The sequence below is a fragment of the Balaenoptera acutorostrata genome, chromosome 1 (genome assembly GCF_949987535.1).
Source record: "Balaenoptera acutorostrata chromosome 1, mBalAcu1.1, whole genome shotgun sequence".
Classification (NCBI taxonomy): Eukaryota; Metazoa; Chordata; class Mammalia; order Artiodactyla; family Balaenopteridae; genus Balaenoptera; species Balaenoptera acutorostrata.
In genome coordinates, this window is record NC_080064.1 from 81,280,506 (window position 1) to 81,295,897 (window position 15,392).

Below are 15,392 nucleotides of genomic sequence, written 5' to 3' on the forward strand. Positions count from 1 at the left end.
TACTGTTATATATAGGAAATAGTTTTAATGAATTTATAGATACATTTTGATGATGATCTAGAAAAAGCAATTTTCATGAGATACAGTAACACACAGTATTTCACTCAAAAGTATCCACAGTTTAAAAGATAGTAGTCTCTGAGGTGGTTTGAAATATTCCTTGGTTAATTCTGATATTGCAGCTACTGAACAACTGTCCTTAGCAAAAATGCTAAGGACAAAGTAAGGACAGGGCTTTATTAGAATTCACAGTGCCGATTTTTATTTAAACATTTATCCATTCATCTACAAAATACTCTCTCCGTTTAGAATGAACGTAGTGAATCCTGAAATTTCCTGCTTTGGTCAGAAATCGATGTGGGAGCGTTTTCTAAGCCACACCCTCACGCAGAGCTGGTCAAAGCGGTGAGGAAGGGCAGGAAGAGGTCTGCCCCAGCTGCTTTCACTCATGCCCAGGAGCTACTACGAATCTGCTTTAACCTAACAGCCCAAGGCTAACATTTGGGTCTCACCTCAACAAAAACATGTCCGTTCTCTGCCACAGAGAAGACCCCTTGGGAGGGCACCAGAAAGAGGTCAGTGTTGTACAGCTCCATGTTGAAGGTGACATTTCTGTTGGGTGGGTCCTGGAAGCTACTGGGATTCCCCACCTGCCGCAGGCTACAATTAAACTGGAAAAAAAAAAAAAACCACACACACACAGATGGAGATAAATCACAGCCAAATGAAGCTTGTAGCTTTATGAGCTTTAGCCTTTAACATCTGATTCTATTTTCCAATAGTCCCTGACTAAAGCTGACCAAAAAGACACCGGTCTCTACAAACTACCTACTACAAATAAACACATACCACCACAATTTCAGGTCGGCTGAAGAAGGAAGTATCTCCTTCATCCGTATCTCCCGGAAATCCATTATCACCCGACTCCAAATCTTCATAACCATCTGGCCAGCCACTACTATCCCCAGGGGGTGGAACCTGTATTACAATCTAAAAGGCAAGGAAAGCACAATGTTATAAAAACACCAAATCACATGCCTTTGGTTCTACCTCACACAAACACCCATGTAATAATTCAGAGGCAAACTGAAAATCTGACTTAAAAAAAAAAAAAAAACTTCAAGTATTTTTAGGACTTCATCCTCAAAGAGATGAAAAAGAAGAAGCCCAATGCATGTTCAAATTAAGATTTACAGTAAAATATGTATTTTCCCCTGTGACAAAATATAAATTATTTCAAACAGTGGGAAAACACCAGACACTGAAATGGGATTGGATGGGGTTGTCAATAGGCCCCCCTATACTGTGGGGGGTGGGAAGGGGTTCTCCTTAGGAACCTTTATATGGAAAACTCTAAGAAATACTGATTTGGCTAATCCAAGGAGCTCCTGTAATTTGTATCTGTCAAGATTTGATCAAGTTTGGTTTGAGTTAGAAGCAAAGGACCTGATGTTTACTACTGAGCCATTCTCTCCTCACTTTTACTCCTGCACTCCTCCATCTCCCCAGTACATCTTTTTTTCTAAAAAATAAATTTATTTATTTATTTTTGGCTGCATTGGGTCTTCGTTGCTACACGCGGGCTTTCTCTAGTTGTGGTGAGCGAGGGCTCTATAGGCATGCAGGCTTCAGTAGTTGTGGCGTGTAGGCTCAGTAGTTGTGGCTCGCGGGCTCTAGAGCGCAGGCTCAGTAGTTGTGGCGCACAGGCTTAGTTGCTCTGCGGCATGTGGTCTCTTCCCTGACCAGGGCTCGAACCCATGTCCCCTGCATTGGCAGGTGGATTCTTAACCACTGTGCCACAGGGAAGTCCACCAATATATCTTTTGTATGGTGTATAGATGCAGGAAAGAACATCATGTTTTATGCCATGACAACCTATCTTAACACTGGTTGAAATGATTATTCCTAGGTTAGCTCCAGATAAGATGAAAAAATTCGCCCAAGGACCAGGACTCCATAAATTAACTCCTAATTTCTTTGCATATATAGGATAGTTATACTTTTTGTTTGATTTTTCACTCCATGTCCTTAGATTTTTAATATGTTGCAAAAACAAAAATACATATTAAGTCTGAAAATTACTACAAACAATTATAACTGGAAGAAATAGTTAAAATAGCCACTGAAGAGGTGAATGGGAAGGGAATGAAGGAAAACTGCCTCTCTATTCTTTACCAGGCCCTCAAAAGAAAGTACTGATGCAACTGAAACAAGTTAGGTTATGACTTACCCTATCATAATTTAAAAAAAAAAAAAAAGAAAAAGAATGAATATACGCTTCTCTCCTGAGGCAGGTGGCACTTTTTTTTTACTTAACAGACTGGTTACCATGGCCTCTTATTGGCATTAATTTAGACAAAAGTTTAAAATTCCAAAATCAAGTATACCAGTAATATATGACATTCATTATATCTGGAAAAACTGGATAACTGCAAGAAAACTAGAGTTGGAATTGGCAGAAGAGGGTTCATCATAAAAGTCAAAGGTTAATAAAAGATTTCAGTAACAAAGGGAGAGTAACTGCCGCTACCTAGAGTTGGGGGAGGATTAGTGGATGAGAGGTCAGGAAGCTGGATTCAGTCCTGGCTCTACTGTTAACTAGTCTCTCAAATCCAAGCAAGTCTCTTAACTCCCTGGAGTTCCATTTCCTCACCTGTGAAATGAGGACGTTGAATGAGATCAGCTTAGGGCTCTTTCCAGCTCAAACATTCTCAGATTGTCTGAGGAACAATAACCTTGGCTCACAGGAGAGTCAGTCTCCACATGAGCCACACTGACCAGAGAGCCAGTCTCTTCTCTGGCTAGGCTGAGCCCATCTGTTGACTGGCAGTGGAATAAACAGAGCAGTCGGGGCCTCCCCGTGCCAAGCCAAAGCTGGGGGTAGGCGCTGAGTGCAGACACACACACCATGTCAAAGCTGGACACAGGGATCTTTGAGCCCTATTTCTACCAGCAAAAGTACAACTCAAATTGCAAAATTATCACTTTAAAGTCCTTTTGAAATTTCATGTTCAAATTCTTTTAACATTCACTGTTAAGCGTCCATCTCTACAAGAACAGATTTAGATGAATCTGTTCTGACAAGATTCTGACAAGAATCATGTCTGGAAAGTGAAGGGTAGCTATTGCAATGGATTATCATTGGGAGAATCTGTGGAATCTCTCTCTGGGTAACTTCAAAAATAGAAGATTTTCTTCAATTTAGGGTCTTTCTTAGAGATGGAGAGAGATTTAACACTTTCTTGAAGGACCTTTTCAGACTTCTCTCTTTTGGTTCTTTTGTTCATGAGGGAGGGAGAAGTTCTCTACTTCTAGACAAGACTCAGATGAGGCCAGAGAGACCACGGATCTGGTTAGCTCAGTTGTACAGAGGCGCTCACTCATAGCCCAAGGGGTTGGATTTTATCCTTATGTGGACCAGGCCATCCGAGCCTGCAGCTTAGCCGGGAAAAGTCATAATCACCTTGCCAGTGAAACTCTGCCAAGAGGAGATGGAAGGAAGGGTGGGAAAGATCACCACAAATGCTCCAGCCGAGAAAACAGGGCCTCCCAACTCCCACAGACTCACCAACAAAACAAATAAAAGAGTTCAGGGTCATACTACATCCCATTTTGTTGAGAACTGACACTTGGCTTTGTTCAGACCCTCCTCACTTTCCTAGAAGTCTTAAGACTAATTTTAAGGTAACAACACCCAGCAAGGCTCTGGCAAAGGGAAAGCTTTGTCCTGGAGAACACTCACGGAGTTGTAGTAAACCACACCATAAGGGGCTGATCGCCGGTGCCGAGTCCCACAGCCATTCAGGGGAGACTCCAAAATGAAGTGGGTGCCATTCATCTTGGCCTTGCACGTGGGATCCAACAGGGTGAGCTCCATCCCAGAGTAGCCGCTGGCCTGAAACGACAACGACTGAAGACATAAAGGGGGGCTCACAGGCCATTCTACAGCATGCAGTTAACACATTTTGCCTGGTCTTCCAAGTTGCTGGAGGCCTGCACTTCCCCTCCCCCCCTTACCTCCTTTCAGCCTACCATCTCTCAACAGCCTCAGAATTGTGTTTGTTGGCCTTGGAAATTCAATAGCAAAATATTGACACACAAGGATCTGGAACCCCCCTCACTGAGAACAACAGGAACCGGGTGAGAATCACAGCCAAGGGGAAGTGAGCCCATCCAACTGAGAAAACAGTATCAAATCTCTGGAGTTCAAAAGTGAAAGAGCTGGAAATAACTAACACAGACTGAGGCAAGATGGGGAGGGAGGTAGCCTTCCCTTCTCTCCTTTAAGAAACGGCACCCACCTGAAACGAATCTTTTTCTATAGCCACAGTCATCTTTTCATTGTCACATTTGACTGACAGGGCAACATCCATCCTCCCCTGCACCTCCTCGGCCTCTCTGGGACCAGGAAACAGTTGTATGCTGGGGATGACAGGGTCCTTTGGCCGAGGGATCCCATCTTCTCCCCCTTCCTTCCAGCCTGTCCTGGAGATATCGGGGAAGGGAAAGGGGAAACCTCCATTTCGGCCTCCCCTTCCCCGGATGGGTGGGTTGTCCAGGGCAGGCAGGGTGCCAGGGTCCAGCAGGATCCGTAGCTCAGGAGGAATGGTATGGACTTCCTCATCTCTCATCTCCTCTGCTGGTAAGAGAAGAAGGCAAAACATCATCAGTGTTTGATGCCAGGCCACAGTCACATCATTAGAGGCAAGAACAGGAGAAATTAGCAAAGAATGGGCATGTGTAAAATTACTCTTAACAAGCAATGTATAGAAGAGATGAGGAGTCTGGAAGCCTGAATTCTAGTGCTGATGTTCTTTCTAACTGGTTGAATGGCTTTGGGTAAGTGGCCTGCCTCTCTGTGCCTCAGTTTCCCAATTTTTAAAATTAAGAGGTTGGATTAGATCAGTGGTTCTCAACTTTGGCTGCACATTAAAATCACTCTGGGAGCTTAAAAAAGAAAATCCCTATGCTCAGGCTGCATCCCAGGCCAATTAAAAACTGAACTCTCTTTAAATCATTATGTTTTAAAGCTCCCCATGTGATTCCAATGTGGAGCCAAGATTAAGAACCACTGGATCAGATGATTTCTAAGGCCCTTCAATCTATACAAATCTACTATTTGAATAAGTTATGTGGGACAATATTATTCCATTCGAATGCCAATGAAATACTTTCCTTGAATCTAGAGATTCTTTAGAACAGTTTCTCTAAAGATTTCTTGAAACAGTATTGGTATTTTGAAATGATTTTGCTACCTCCTTTTTGAGTGCTAAATTCTAACACGTATCTGGGTAACCTGGCCTTTTAGAACCTAGTCCCAAAGGAAGAAAGAAAAAGCTGCTTAGGTGCAGTTATTCCTTCAAAGGGAGAGACATATTTCCATACAATCCATACTCATTATTCTGTCATATTTTCAACAATTTAAAGAAAAAAAATTTTTCCCCGTATTCTCTACATCCACTATCCAAAGCCAACTGACGTATGCTTGAGGTCAGTCCATCTCAGTGGGAGTTGGGAATAAGGATGACAGTGGATGTTGGCTCTCCTTCGATACTATTTTTTTGAAAAGCATGGCACAGTTGTATGGGTCCAAAAGGAGTCAGAGGTTTGGAGGTTTTTAATTTGTACTTTGATTAAAAATACCCCTTCACAATCACCCTTCGAGGTGGGCCAATTGTTTCCCTCATATGACTGAGAAGGAATCTGAGGCTCAGAGGTTAAGCAACTTCCAAACAGTGAACAAATGGCAGGGCTGGGACTTGAACCTGTACTCCTAACCTTCATTCTACCGGCACTGCACTCAGTAGTGGTACTGTGTGGTGAGCAAGAGGTCTGGGGATCAGAAAACCTGGGTTTCAAGTCTTACTATCGATCAGATTCTGGAGAACCTTAAGAACTTGTTAAGCCTCTGCTTTCTCCTCCATCAAAGTGGGATAATAACTCCTGCATTCCCTCTGGATGAGTTTGAGAAAGCATGAGTGCTCATGACTATTTTCCTATAAGATCCAGCCTGAACTAAGACTTCTCTCCTGCAGGCCCAACTCCTCTGTATCTCAGCCAAAAGTGATCATTAGGCACCTCTGAGAAAAGAACCCAGGATAATTTATCCTTAATATAAGCACAGCGAAAGTGATCTATAACTAAGTTTTCCAACACGCAATCAACTCTGTTACAAAAAAATCTATATTAAAGAAAATTTCCCCAAAATAATCTAGCACAATGCTATATAACTTTAAGCTTTATAGTGAAAAGTAGTGAATGAATCATTAAAATTTGCAACAGAAAAACAGCACCATATAAGCTGAAATGAGAGTTCCTCATTGGAAAACTCATTTGGGGGATATTTTTTATACAAAAAAAAATAAATCATACTTACCATTGTTTTCAAGCCGAAGATGAAATCTATTAGCCACAGGAGCCACTGTGTATGATGTTACTGGACTACAGCCATTGTCCAAAGCCCACTTGACCAGACTCTCTTGGGTTGAAGGAATGTCATCTCTTATTGATTTGGTCATTATCATGGATCTTTCACTTTCTTTCCCAAAGCCAATACTGTTAGGAGCCTGAAGATAATAGTAAAATTTCACTCATGAGTGTATGAAATTAAACAGTGCCTTAATATCTGAAACAAATAGATTATTGTGTATGAAAGAACTATTTACTCTTTTGATCCCTACTTTCCTTGGGCTGAGAATACTGATGTGAAAATCTGTAACAGCAGACTAAGAAACATCTACTCATGCTGACTGGTTATACCATTTGGGTTGCTTATGTTGATACAAATGGCATAATCATTTTTGTCATTGGTTGATAAACTAATTATCATAAGCATACCTGGTATGTCACTACAGAGTTAATGTTTAAATTATTAACACACACCAAATATGATACCAAACTTTTCCTTATTTTTATTTAAAATTATATATAAAGTCTACAGGTGTGCATGTTATATTTCCCCCAAATCCTGTACCCTAGAGTTAAATGAAAGAAGGCACAACTTAGTTACTTCACTGTGGAGACTATCCCACCTTTGTAAACTACTGAATTCCATACAGTGAAACAGTCAATGTTCATATTTCATTTATAATTTATGATCAATTTAGGAATCCTGTAACTGTATACATTTGCCAATTCTATTAACAGAATATGCTTAGATTTTATGGTTTAAAATATTAATTAATTAAGTTACCATCCCTCTAAGTACCTATATATATATATATATATATATATATATATATATATATATATACACACACACATATTTTAAACATCTTTATTGGAGTATAATTGCTTCACAATGGTGTGTTGGTTTCTGCTTTATAACAAAGTGAATCAGCTATACATATACATGTATACCCATATCTCCTCCCTCTTGCATCTCCCTCCCACCCTCCCTATCCCACCCCTGTAGGTGGTCACAAAACACCGAGCTGATCTCCCTGTGCTATGCGGCTGCTTCCCACTAGCTATCTATTTTACATTTGGTAGTGTATATACGTCCATGCCACTCTCTCACTTCGCCCCAGCTTACCCTTCTCCCCACCCCGTGTCCTCAAGTCCATTCTCTACATCTGTGTCTTTATTCCTGTCCTGTCCCTAGGTTCTTCATAACCATTTTTTATTTTAGATTCCATATATAAGTGTTAGCATACGGTATTTGTTTTTCTCTTTCTGACTTACTTCACTCTGTATGACAGACTCTAGGTCCATCCATCTCACTACAAATAACTCAATTTCATTTCTTTTTATGGCTGAGTAATATTCCATTGTATATAGTACCAATATTTTTATCCGGCAGTACAAGTAACTGTTAAAATTAACTTTCACTTGGTAATCAGTTATGAACTTAAAACTGAATGACAGAAATCTTTCCAGGAAAGGATATAAAAGGACTCTGAGTAACAAGGACATGGAAGGCAAATTTCACATCACCTTCTGATCCTACAGCAGTGATCTTCTCAGATGGTGAGGGAGCTGAATGCTGCAAGGGCCACCCCAAAGGGAAGTCACCACATTTTCAACAACTGCTCCAGCAGGGCTGGAAGGCCCTTGCAGCAAGCAGATAATGCCATCTCATGCCATATAAAAATCACTTTAATTTCCATGCCCAATTATTTTCTTCTGCATACATGCAGCATTTTTCCTAAATTCCCCATTTGTTTCCCATTCTGTTTGCCCTTAACATGACTAAATATTAATCCTTTCCCACTGTAAAACCATAGAAGATTCACAGCCTCTAAGTTCTCTTGGCCTCTCTGGTTGTGAGATATTGGCTGAGGACACACATTTTCAATTCAAAGCTTAAAGGATCTCACCCAGTATATTTTTCTACTACCCAAAGTGCTTATCTGAGGAAAAACTGCCAGACTGGCCAGTCACAATGATGCATGCAAAGGGACCAGAGAGAGCTTTAACCAAGTTCTGTAGCCATTTGCAAAAAAACCCCTCAGTTTCACAGGTTTGGATTATTCTATTCTTACTGGGATTCAGAGAAAATTCCTTAGGGAAAGGGAAAGAAGAAACGAAGGGAGAGAGGGAGAGAGGGAGGAAGGAAGGAAAGAAGAAAACTAAAATGAAGTAAAGAAGGATCCAATTTGTTCTTCAAACTTCTTATTCACTGAGTCAATAGCATTTTCTTCAGCACAGCTTCTTCCAGCCTTTCAAGGCAGCCTGTTGTTTTGACTGGCTGGAGTTGCAACATTGGCCTAAACAATACTGCTTGGCCTCATCTGCACTAGTCTTTCATGTTGTTGGACAGCTGAGAAAATACTGTATTTCCAGAATACTATCATCATAACTGCCACCTATCCTTTTTGTAACAATATGGAATGACTTGTTTACACCTTTCCACATTAACTCTAAGTAGCTGTCAGTACAACTCATACTGATTACACCTCGGAACTCACAAGGCTAGAAATCTATCTACGCATTTGTAAAGCAGCAAGGTTTGGGACAATGGCAGGCAAGTTGGTTCCTGGCAATGAGTGAATTCCTCATCCTGTATTTCTGGGAGTCCCCAGGCTTTTCCAAGGCCTCAGTATAGCTACTTCCTATGGGAGTGTTCAAGGAGGTCTCAAATACCACCGCCATTTCCCACTCGTATCTTCACAAAGGACGATGAGCTAAGTAGAGTCTGAGTGGCTTCCCCTCTCTCCCACCACCCAACACACCTGCATCAATACTGCTGATGTCTGGGAGGGGGCATCTCGGGGAAGGGTTAGGCAGAGAGTTGTGCATATTCCCACTGGGATTAAAAAATGTCTTTTCTAAGAATAAACTCACTATTTCCAAACTTGAAGCCCTGAGGCCATATGAAATAGTACAACGGGAAATTTCTAACAAGTTACCTCCATCTATTCTTTTATGTGTTGGAGGTTCTTCCAAAATGTGATTATGCATGGTCCATAAGGGCCCTGAATTAAAAGCCAGAGCTGGGCATGGCGATGTAATGTGGACACTTCTAGTAGTCCCATCTGGCCCCAGCACACAACCCTTTGTGTCTCTTTGGACCATCCTGTCTTTTGGAGGGTGCATTCTACCCAGGTCCCATTCCTGACACACACATACACACACACGCACGCCTTTGTTTTGTTTTGTTTTGGTTTTTTAATTGGGGTATAGTTGCTTTACAATGTTGTGTTAGTTTCTGCTGTACAACGAAGTGAATCAGCTACATGTATACATATATCCTCTCCCTCTTGGATCTCCCTCCCACCTCCCCATCCCATCCATCTAGGTCATTACAGAGCACCGAGCTGAGCTCCCTGTGCTGTACAGCAGGTTCCCAGTAGCGTCTGTTTTACACATGGCAGTGCACATACGTCAATCCCAATCTCCCAATTCACCCCACCCCACCCCCCGCCCGGTGTCCACACGTCCGTTCTCTATGTCTGCGTGCTCTTCTTTAAATTTACCCCATCAAGTTCCACACAATTCTTTTAGTAGTCATTCGTCTTTGTCTTCACTTTGTTAATTGCTCCTACAGACAAACTTTTAAAGAGTTGTTAATAGAAGGAAGATGAACCCCCCTTTTTATGGCAGGCACTGTGCTAAGAGCTTTACATGTGTTATTTAATTCTCCTCCAAAATATAAGGACTAGGCATTACTATTCCTTTCTAGAGAAGGGGAACCTGAGGCTCACAGAAGTTAAGTAGTACATGTAGCTGAGAACTCACCATGTGCAGGCAGTATGCTGAGTGCTTTAGATGAAATACCCAGGACACACTTAACAAATATTTGCTGAATGAATGAATGGACTCTGCTAAACCTCACAAGAACTCTCAAGGTGAGTATTATCATCGTACCCATTTCACAGGAAAGGAAACAGACCCAGAGTTTAATGAGATTGCCCAGTATCAACTGGGAGTAATGGCATATGGAAATGGGATTTGAATCCAGCCCTGTCTGGCCCCAAAGCCAGGATTCTTTCCACTCCACCTTTTTATTAGCAGGTAACTTTTCCTCCCAGCACAGTCAGAATTCACATCTGAGATGGGAGTTAAGAAATCACAAAGCATGAAACTGATTGGGAGAATAAAAGAGAACATCATGAAACATTACCTAATTGTTTAGCAATGTTGTCATGCATTGTCCAAAATTGGCCTGGAACAGGAGTACGGCCAAGGAGAGCAATATAAACAGATCTTGCACTGGGATGAGCAATCTCATTTCTAGCCTTTCTGATTCATATGAGAAGTGGGGACGTTCAAAGTGAACTCCAGGACTGCCATGGACCAGGCACACGTACTCAGGGAGAGAAAGAGCCATTGAAGGGTCAGGGCCAAAAGAACATTTACACAAGCACTCCAGCAGGGAATTAAAATGTACCGTATGTTTTTGCCTTTCAAAGCATGATTCCCTTTCCTGTTTTTGTTATTCTGAAATTAAAAACATTTGGTTGGTGTGCCAGGCAGCAAAGGCTGCAGACACCCCTGGTCACCAACACCCCTCATGCCATGCCAGGGAAGGCAATCAAAACAGCTCTGACTTCAGAAAATCACTGCTGGGCTTTGTGCTCAGTACCAAATTAATGTATCACCATTACACATGATGGCTCATTGGGATCCTCTCAAAGTTAAAAAAAAAAAAAAAAAAAAAAAAAACCCCACAGGAACCAGAAATGATTACTTTAAAATTATGATGTGTGTGCTCATGGCTTTGCCTGCTGCCCCTGGCAAATGCTTGTACATGACGCTGCCCAGGGGACCGTTGGCTCTGTCACTGCATTATCACACAGACAGTGCCATGAATGAATAATACGAACGCCAAAGGCATCCCTCTCCCAAAATAGTGAAAACGTAAAACCCACTCCAGTTGAGTCAATGCAGGTACTGAAAGAGGAACTGGCCACGGTTTTTATAAAAGACAATGCACAAAAATTTGAGCTCACAAAAGAGATGCTAAAGAGGTAATTATCTTCTTAAAAATGAGGAGGGGGCAATTCTTCTTTAACTTTCAATATAATTTGCTCCAATATTCTGTCAAATAGTTATCTCCCTAGATACTTGAAAAAGATTTATTTTACCAAATTTCAACATTCATCTTTTCAGGAAACTAGCTGTTTGCCTGTCATGCCACCCAGCTATAAACTTCTTAAGTATATTTTCTTCATGAAATATAATGCTTAGGGAACAGGCTGGGGGATCCTTTTCCAGCATCATCTCACTAACCTCTCCATGGTTATAATTCTTTTATCAGTGTTTTACCCTTAGAAGCAAGCAAAAAGACATGCCAATACCAAGTATTTATCTCAAAAAGAAAAATGGGCTGGAGTCAGCTGATTTCCCACACCTTCCTTAAATATCCAACCCCAAAGTGAGAGGTGATATTTAGGACCATGACACTGAGGCCCCTACAGGGCTCTCAGCCATGAAAGGCTTGTGTTCATTATTTTATACTTACTAAGTCTGGAAAGCACACTAACACGTTTCAGGAATTTCACAAATGAGGCAAGTGGGGTCCAGAGAGGGTAAGGGACTTGCCCAAGGTCACAGTTTGTAAATGGCATAGTCTGAACTTAAATCTGGGTCTGTACTGACCCCAAAGACCATGTTTTTAACTACCACCCCGCCCGCCCTTGTCAGGAGAAGCCAAGGAGCAGCCTATTTTATAAAGTGAAAAATAACAGAGAGAAACTTTACAAAAATAACACATACAAACACAGCTTAAATTATCACCATTCATCAAAACAAAGAAACGCTTAACTAACTTACGATAACTTTCAGGTTTCCCTTAATATCAAAAGATTTGATCACCCAGTTGACAGACTTTTTGCACTTCAAGATCAGGATGAGATCTTTGACCACCTCAGGATCCTTTCGAGAAGGTCTTATGTCAATTATGATATCCACCTGGAAAGCACTGTGAATGGAAAACAAAGGCAGAGTTAGGACCCAAATGCCAGAAAGTTGCAACTATCTTCCCCTCTTCCAAGTCTTCATGTTTCCAGTGTCTGGCCAGTTGATTAAAAAGCTGGAGTCGATCCCAGGCAAATGACATGTGCAAAACAGATTGTTAGTGCACACATAACAAAATGGTTTTACATAACAATAGAAAAATATGCCTGTGGATAATTAGCCACTAAACTTTTTCTCTTTGTTGAAAAAAAAAAAGGTGGTTACTTAATGCAGCCACTTTTTTTGTTTGTTTTTAACATCTTCATTGGAGTATAATTGCTTTACAGTGGTGTGTTAGTTTCTGCTGTATAACAAAGTGAATCAGCTATATGTATACATAGATCCCCATATACCTTCCCTCTTGCGTCTCCCTCCCACCCTCCCTATCCCACCCCTCTAGGTGGACACAAAGCACCGAGCTGATCTCCCTGTGATCTCCCTGTGTGATGCGGCAGCCACTGTTTGAAATGGACGTGAACAAACCCGGAGAGTTTACTTTTGAAGCAGAACTGTTGCTTTTTCAGCCTCCAGCACCTTTGATGTGTAACAGTCTAATCTGCTATGTGCTCAAAATCCTTCAGAGCAGTAGTGGGCGGCAGTTTGGTGAGTGGGATGACAGGGTGGATGGAAGAGGGAGGCAGTAAAGCAGTGAGGAAGCTTCAGAATAAAATAAGAGGCAAAAGGCTAGAGAATTTCTTGACTTATATAGGGTGTGCTTATGCCATTAACATTTGTCACAAAATCATATCTACATTTACTTTCCCAAACTTCTGGATATACAGTTATTAAAATAAAAAAACAGATGGTCAACCAAGTGATTACTGGAAAATTAATGAACACAATCCAAACTTCTAAGAATCCAGTATAAAAGAGAATTTTTACCAAACAATAACATCTCTGTCATTCTGGATTTAGGGGAAAGTCTTTATTTCCATCTTGGTTTTACACACTTGTAAACCGTAAAATGAATGATATACAGTACTCAAATGAAGCCTTAGGCTTAATATCTAAGCACATTTGCCAGATTGCTTCTATTCCCATTCCCTTTTAATTTTCCACAAATTCTTCACATGGAACAGAATTCCATTTCCAATCCTACCAAAACTGATTGGTAGTTTATTCACTTTTGAAATCAAAGTTTCATTAGAATTTTAACTGTGAAATCCTTCTATAATATAAATTTACATTTTAACTCACTAGTCCCCATGAAATGCAGGTGAAAGTGGGAGAAAGGCCTACTTTCTCCCTTTTCTTTCTTTCTTAAATTCCATAATCATTCTTGATAGAGTTAAATTTCCAGTCCTGGGGCAGGACGCTGGGGGTGAGAGAGAGAGAGGTAAGTGGTATCTAATGGCTCTTTGGTGTGTCACCATGAAGGGCCACTCCTCTGACACACACACACACATTCACACACAGCTTTAAACAGTTATGAGTGCAAAAGTGCTCTGAGGACACTATAAACAGAAATCTGTTAAAAAACACAGTATTAAAAAAACCCACATAATATTGTTAAAATAATAATTATGTTAACAAGGTACATTTTGTAATTTTCTTAACAGGGATAACCTCAGTCAAAGGAGATAATAATGGAGTAAGAGTGACTGTTCTATAACTAGTACAGTCCACCCTCTGTATCTGCAGGTTCCACATCTGAAGATTCAACCAACCACGGATGGCAAATATTGGGAAAAAAAAAATTCCAGGAAGTTCCAGAAAGTAAAACTTGAATTTGCCATGTGCAGGCAACTATTTACATTGTATTTACAGCTATTTACATATTGTATTAGGTATGATAAGTAGTCTAGAGATGATTTAAAGTATACAGGAGAATGTGCGTAGGTTATATGCAAATACTACGCCATTTTGTATAAAGGACTTGAGCATCTATGGATTTTGGTATCCGAGGGAGATCTGAAACCAACCTCCCACAGACACCAATGGACGACTATACCAAGAAGTTCAAATCAGGCTTCAGAACTCATCTGGGCTATATGGGATCTAGAGACAGATGCAGAAAATAAACTATGACACTGGTACCTTTACTCCCTTCTTCAAAACTTCTGTGAATCTCACCCAAAGCATCAGTGGCTTCTTCCCCCTCACACGAGGGAGGGCTAAGCCTCTCCCTGTCTCAAGTCAGAATCGTATCAAGTCATATCAGATCTTTGTTTTCATCTCTTAGTTCAGAAAACACACACAACACACACACACTCACACTCACACTCACTCACCTGTAGGGGTTAGAGTTGGGGGTGATTAACTCAATGATGTGTACTTCCTTATCTCGGGGCTGGCTGGATATCACACACCCTTCTGCAGCTTTGGGCTGAAGGTACTCGGCAAGGTAATTGAGGGAGAGAAAATTCTTCCCTATGTTGCACGTGGGAGGGAACACTTGATCTGAAAGTAAAAAAACACATTGAACTACGTGGTAACCAGACTCAAAGGAGAGAAGATAACAGTGACACTGGGCAAGTGCAGGACACAGGAAATCACAAGCTTGTGTCCTGAAATGCTTCCTCTATGGTCACCAGTGGCCTCCTACTGACCAACTTTAGTGGCCTCTTTTGGTCTAAATTCTCTCCTTTCCTGTTCTCTTTGATTCTGCTTTGTCCTCACCCATTTCCTCTGACCTATCTTCCAGCCTCTCACTAGTTCCTTGTCTGTCTATCCTTTAAACACCAGTGGTCCTCAATCTTTGGTGCATATCAGAATCCACCTGTTTGGACCCCACCCCAGAGAGTCTGATTCAGAAGATCTAGGTGGGACCTAGGAAGCTTTACTTTTTGAAAAGCTCCATAGTTAATCCTGATATAAACCAATACTAAGAATCTCAGTTCCTTCCTCAACTCTCTTTTTATTTCGTTTTCTTCCTAGATGATCTCAATCACTCCCACGGCTTCAACTTATACCTAGATCATGACTCCTGAGCTGCAGACCTGCATTGTCATCTGCCTACCAAGCACCTCCCACCTAAAAATCCAATAGATATT

General features: G+C 41.1%; 1 protein-coding gene across 9 annotated transcripts in view; it reads right to left on the minus strand.

Annotated features, from left to right (window-relative positions):
• Positions 1-15,392, minus strand: part of TGFBR3 (transforming growth factor beta receptor 3) — a 201,444-nt gene that overhangs the window by 32,617 nt on the left and 153,435 nt on the right. For 6 of the 9 annotated variants that reach the window (XM_007176331.2, XM_007176328.2, XM_007176332.2 and 3 more), the window contains 7 exons: positions 14,631-14,799; positions 12,217-12,364; positions 6,377-6,566; positions 4,302-4,639; positions 3,743-3,895; positions 850-990; positions 513-671 (listed from right to left, as the gene is read on the minus strand). In XM_007176331.2, coding sequence (XP_007176393.2) covers positions 513-671; positions 850-990; positions 3,743-3,895; positions 4,302-4,639; positions 6,377-6,566; positions 12,217-12,364; positions 14,631-14,799 — 1,298 coding nt within the window. The remainder of the gene's footprint in view (positions 1-512; positions 672-849; positions 991-3,742; positions 3,896-4,301; positions 4,640-6,376; positions 6,567-12,216; positions 12,365-14,630; positions 14,800-15,392) is intronic. The other 3 variants (XM_007176334.2, XM_028164997.2, XM_007176333.2) reach the window with 1 other exon arrangement.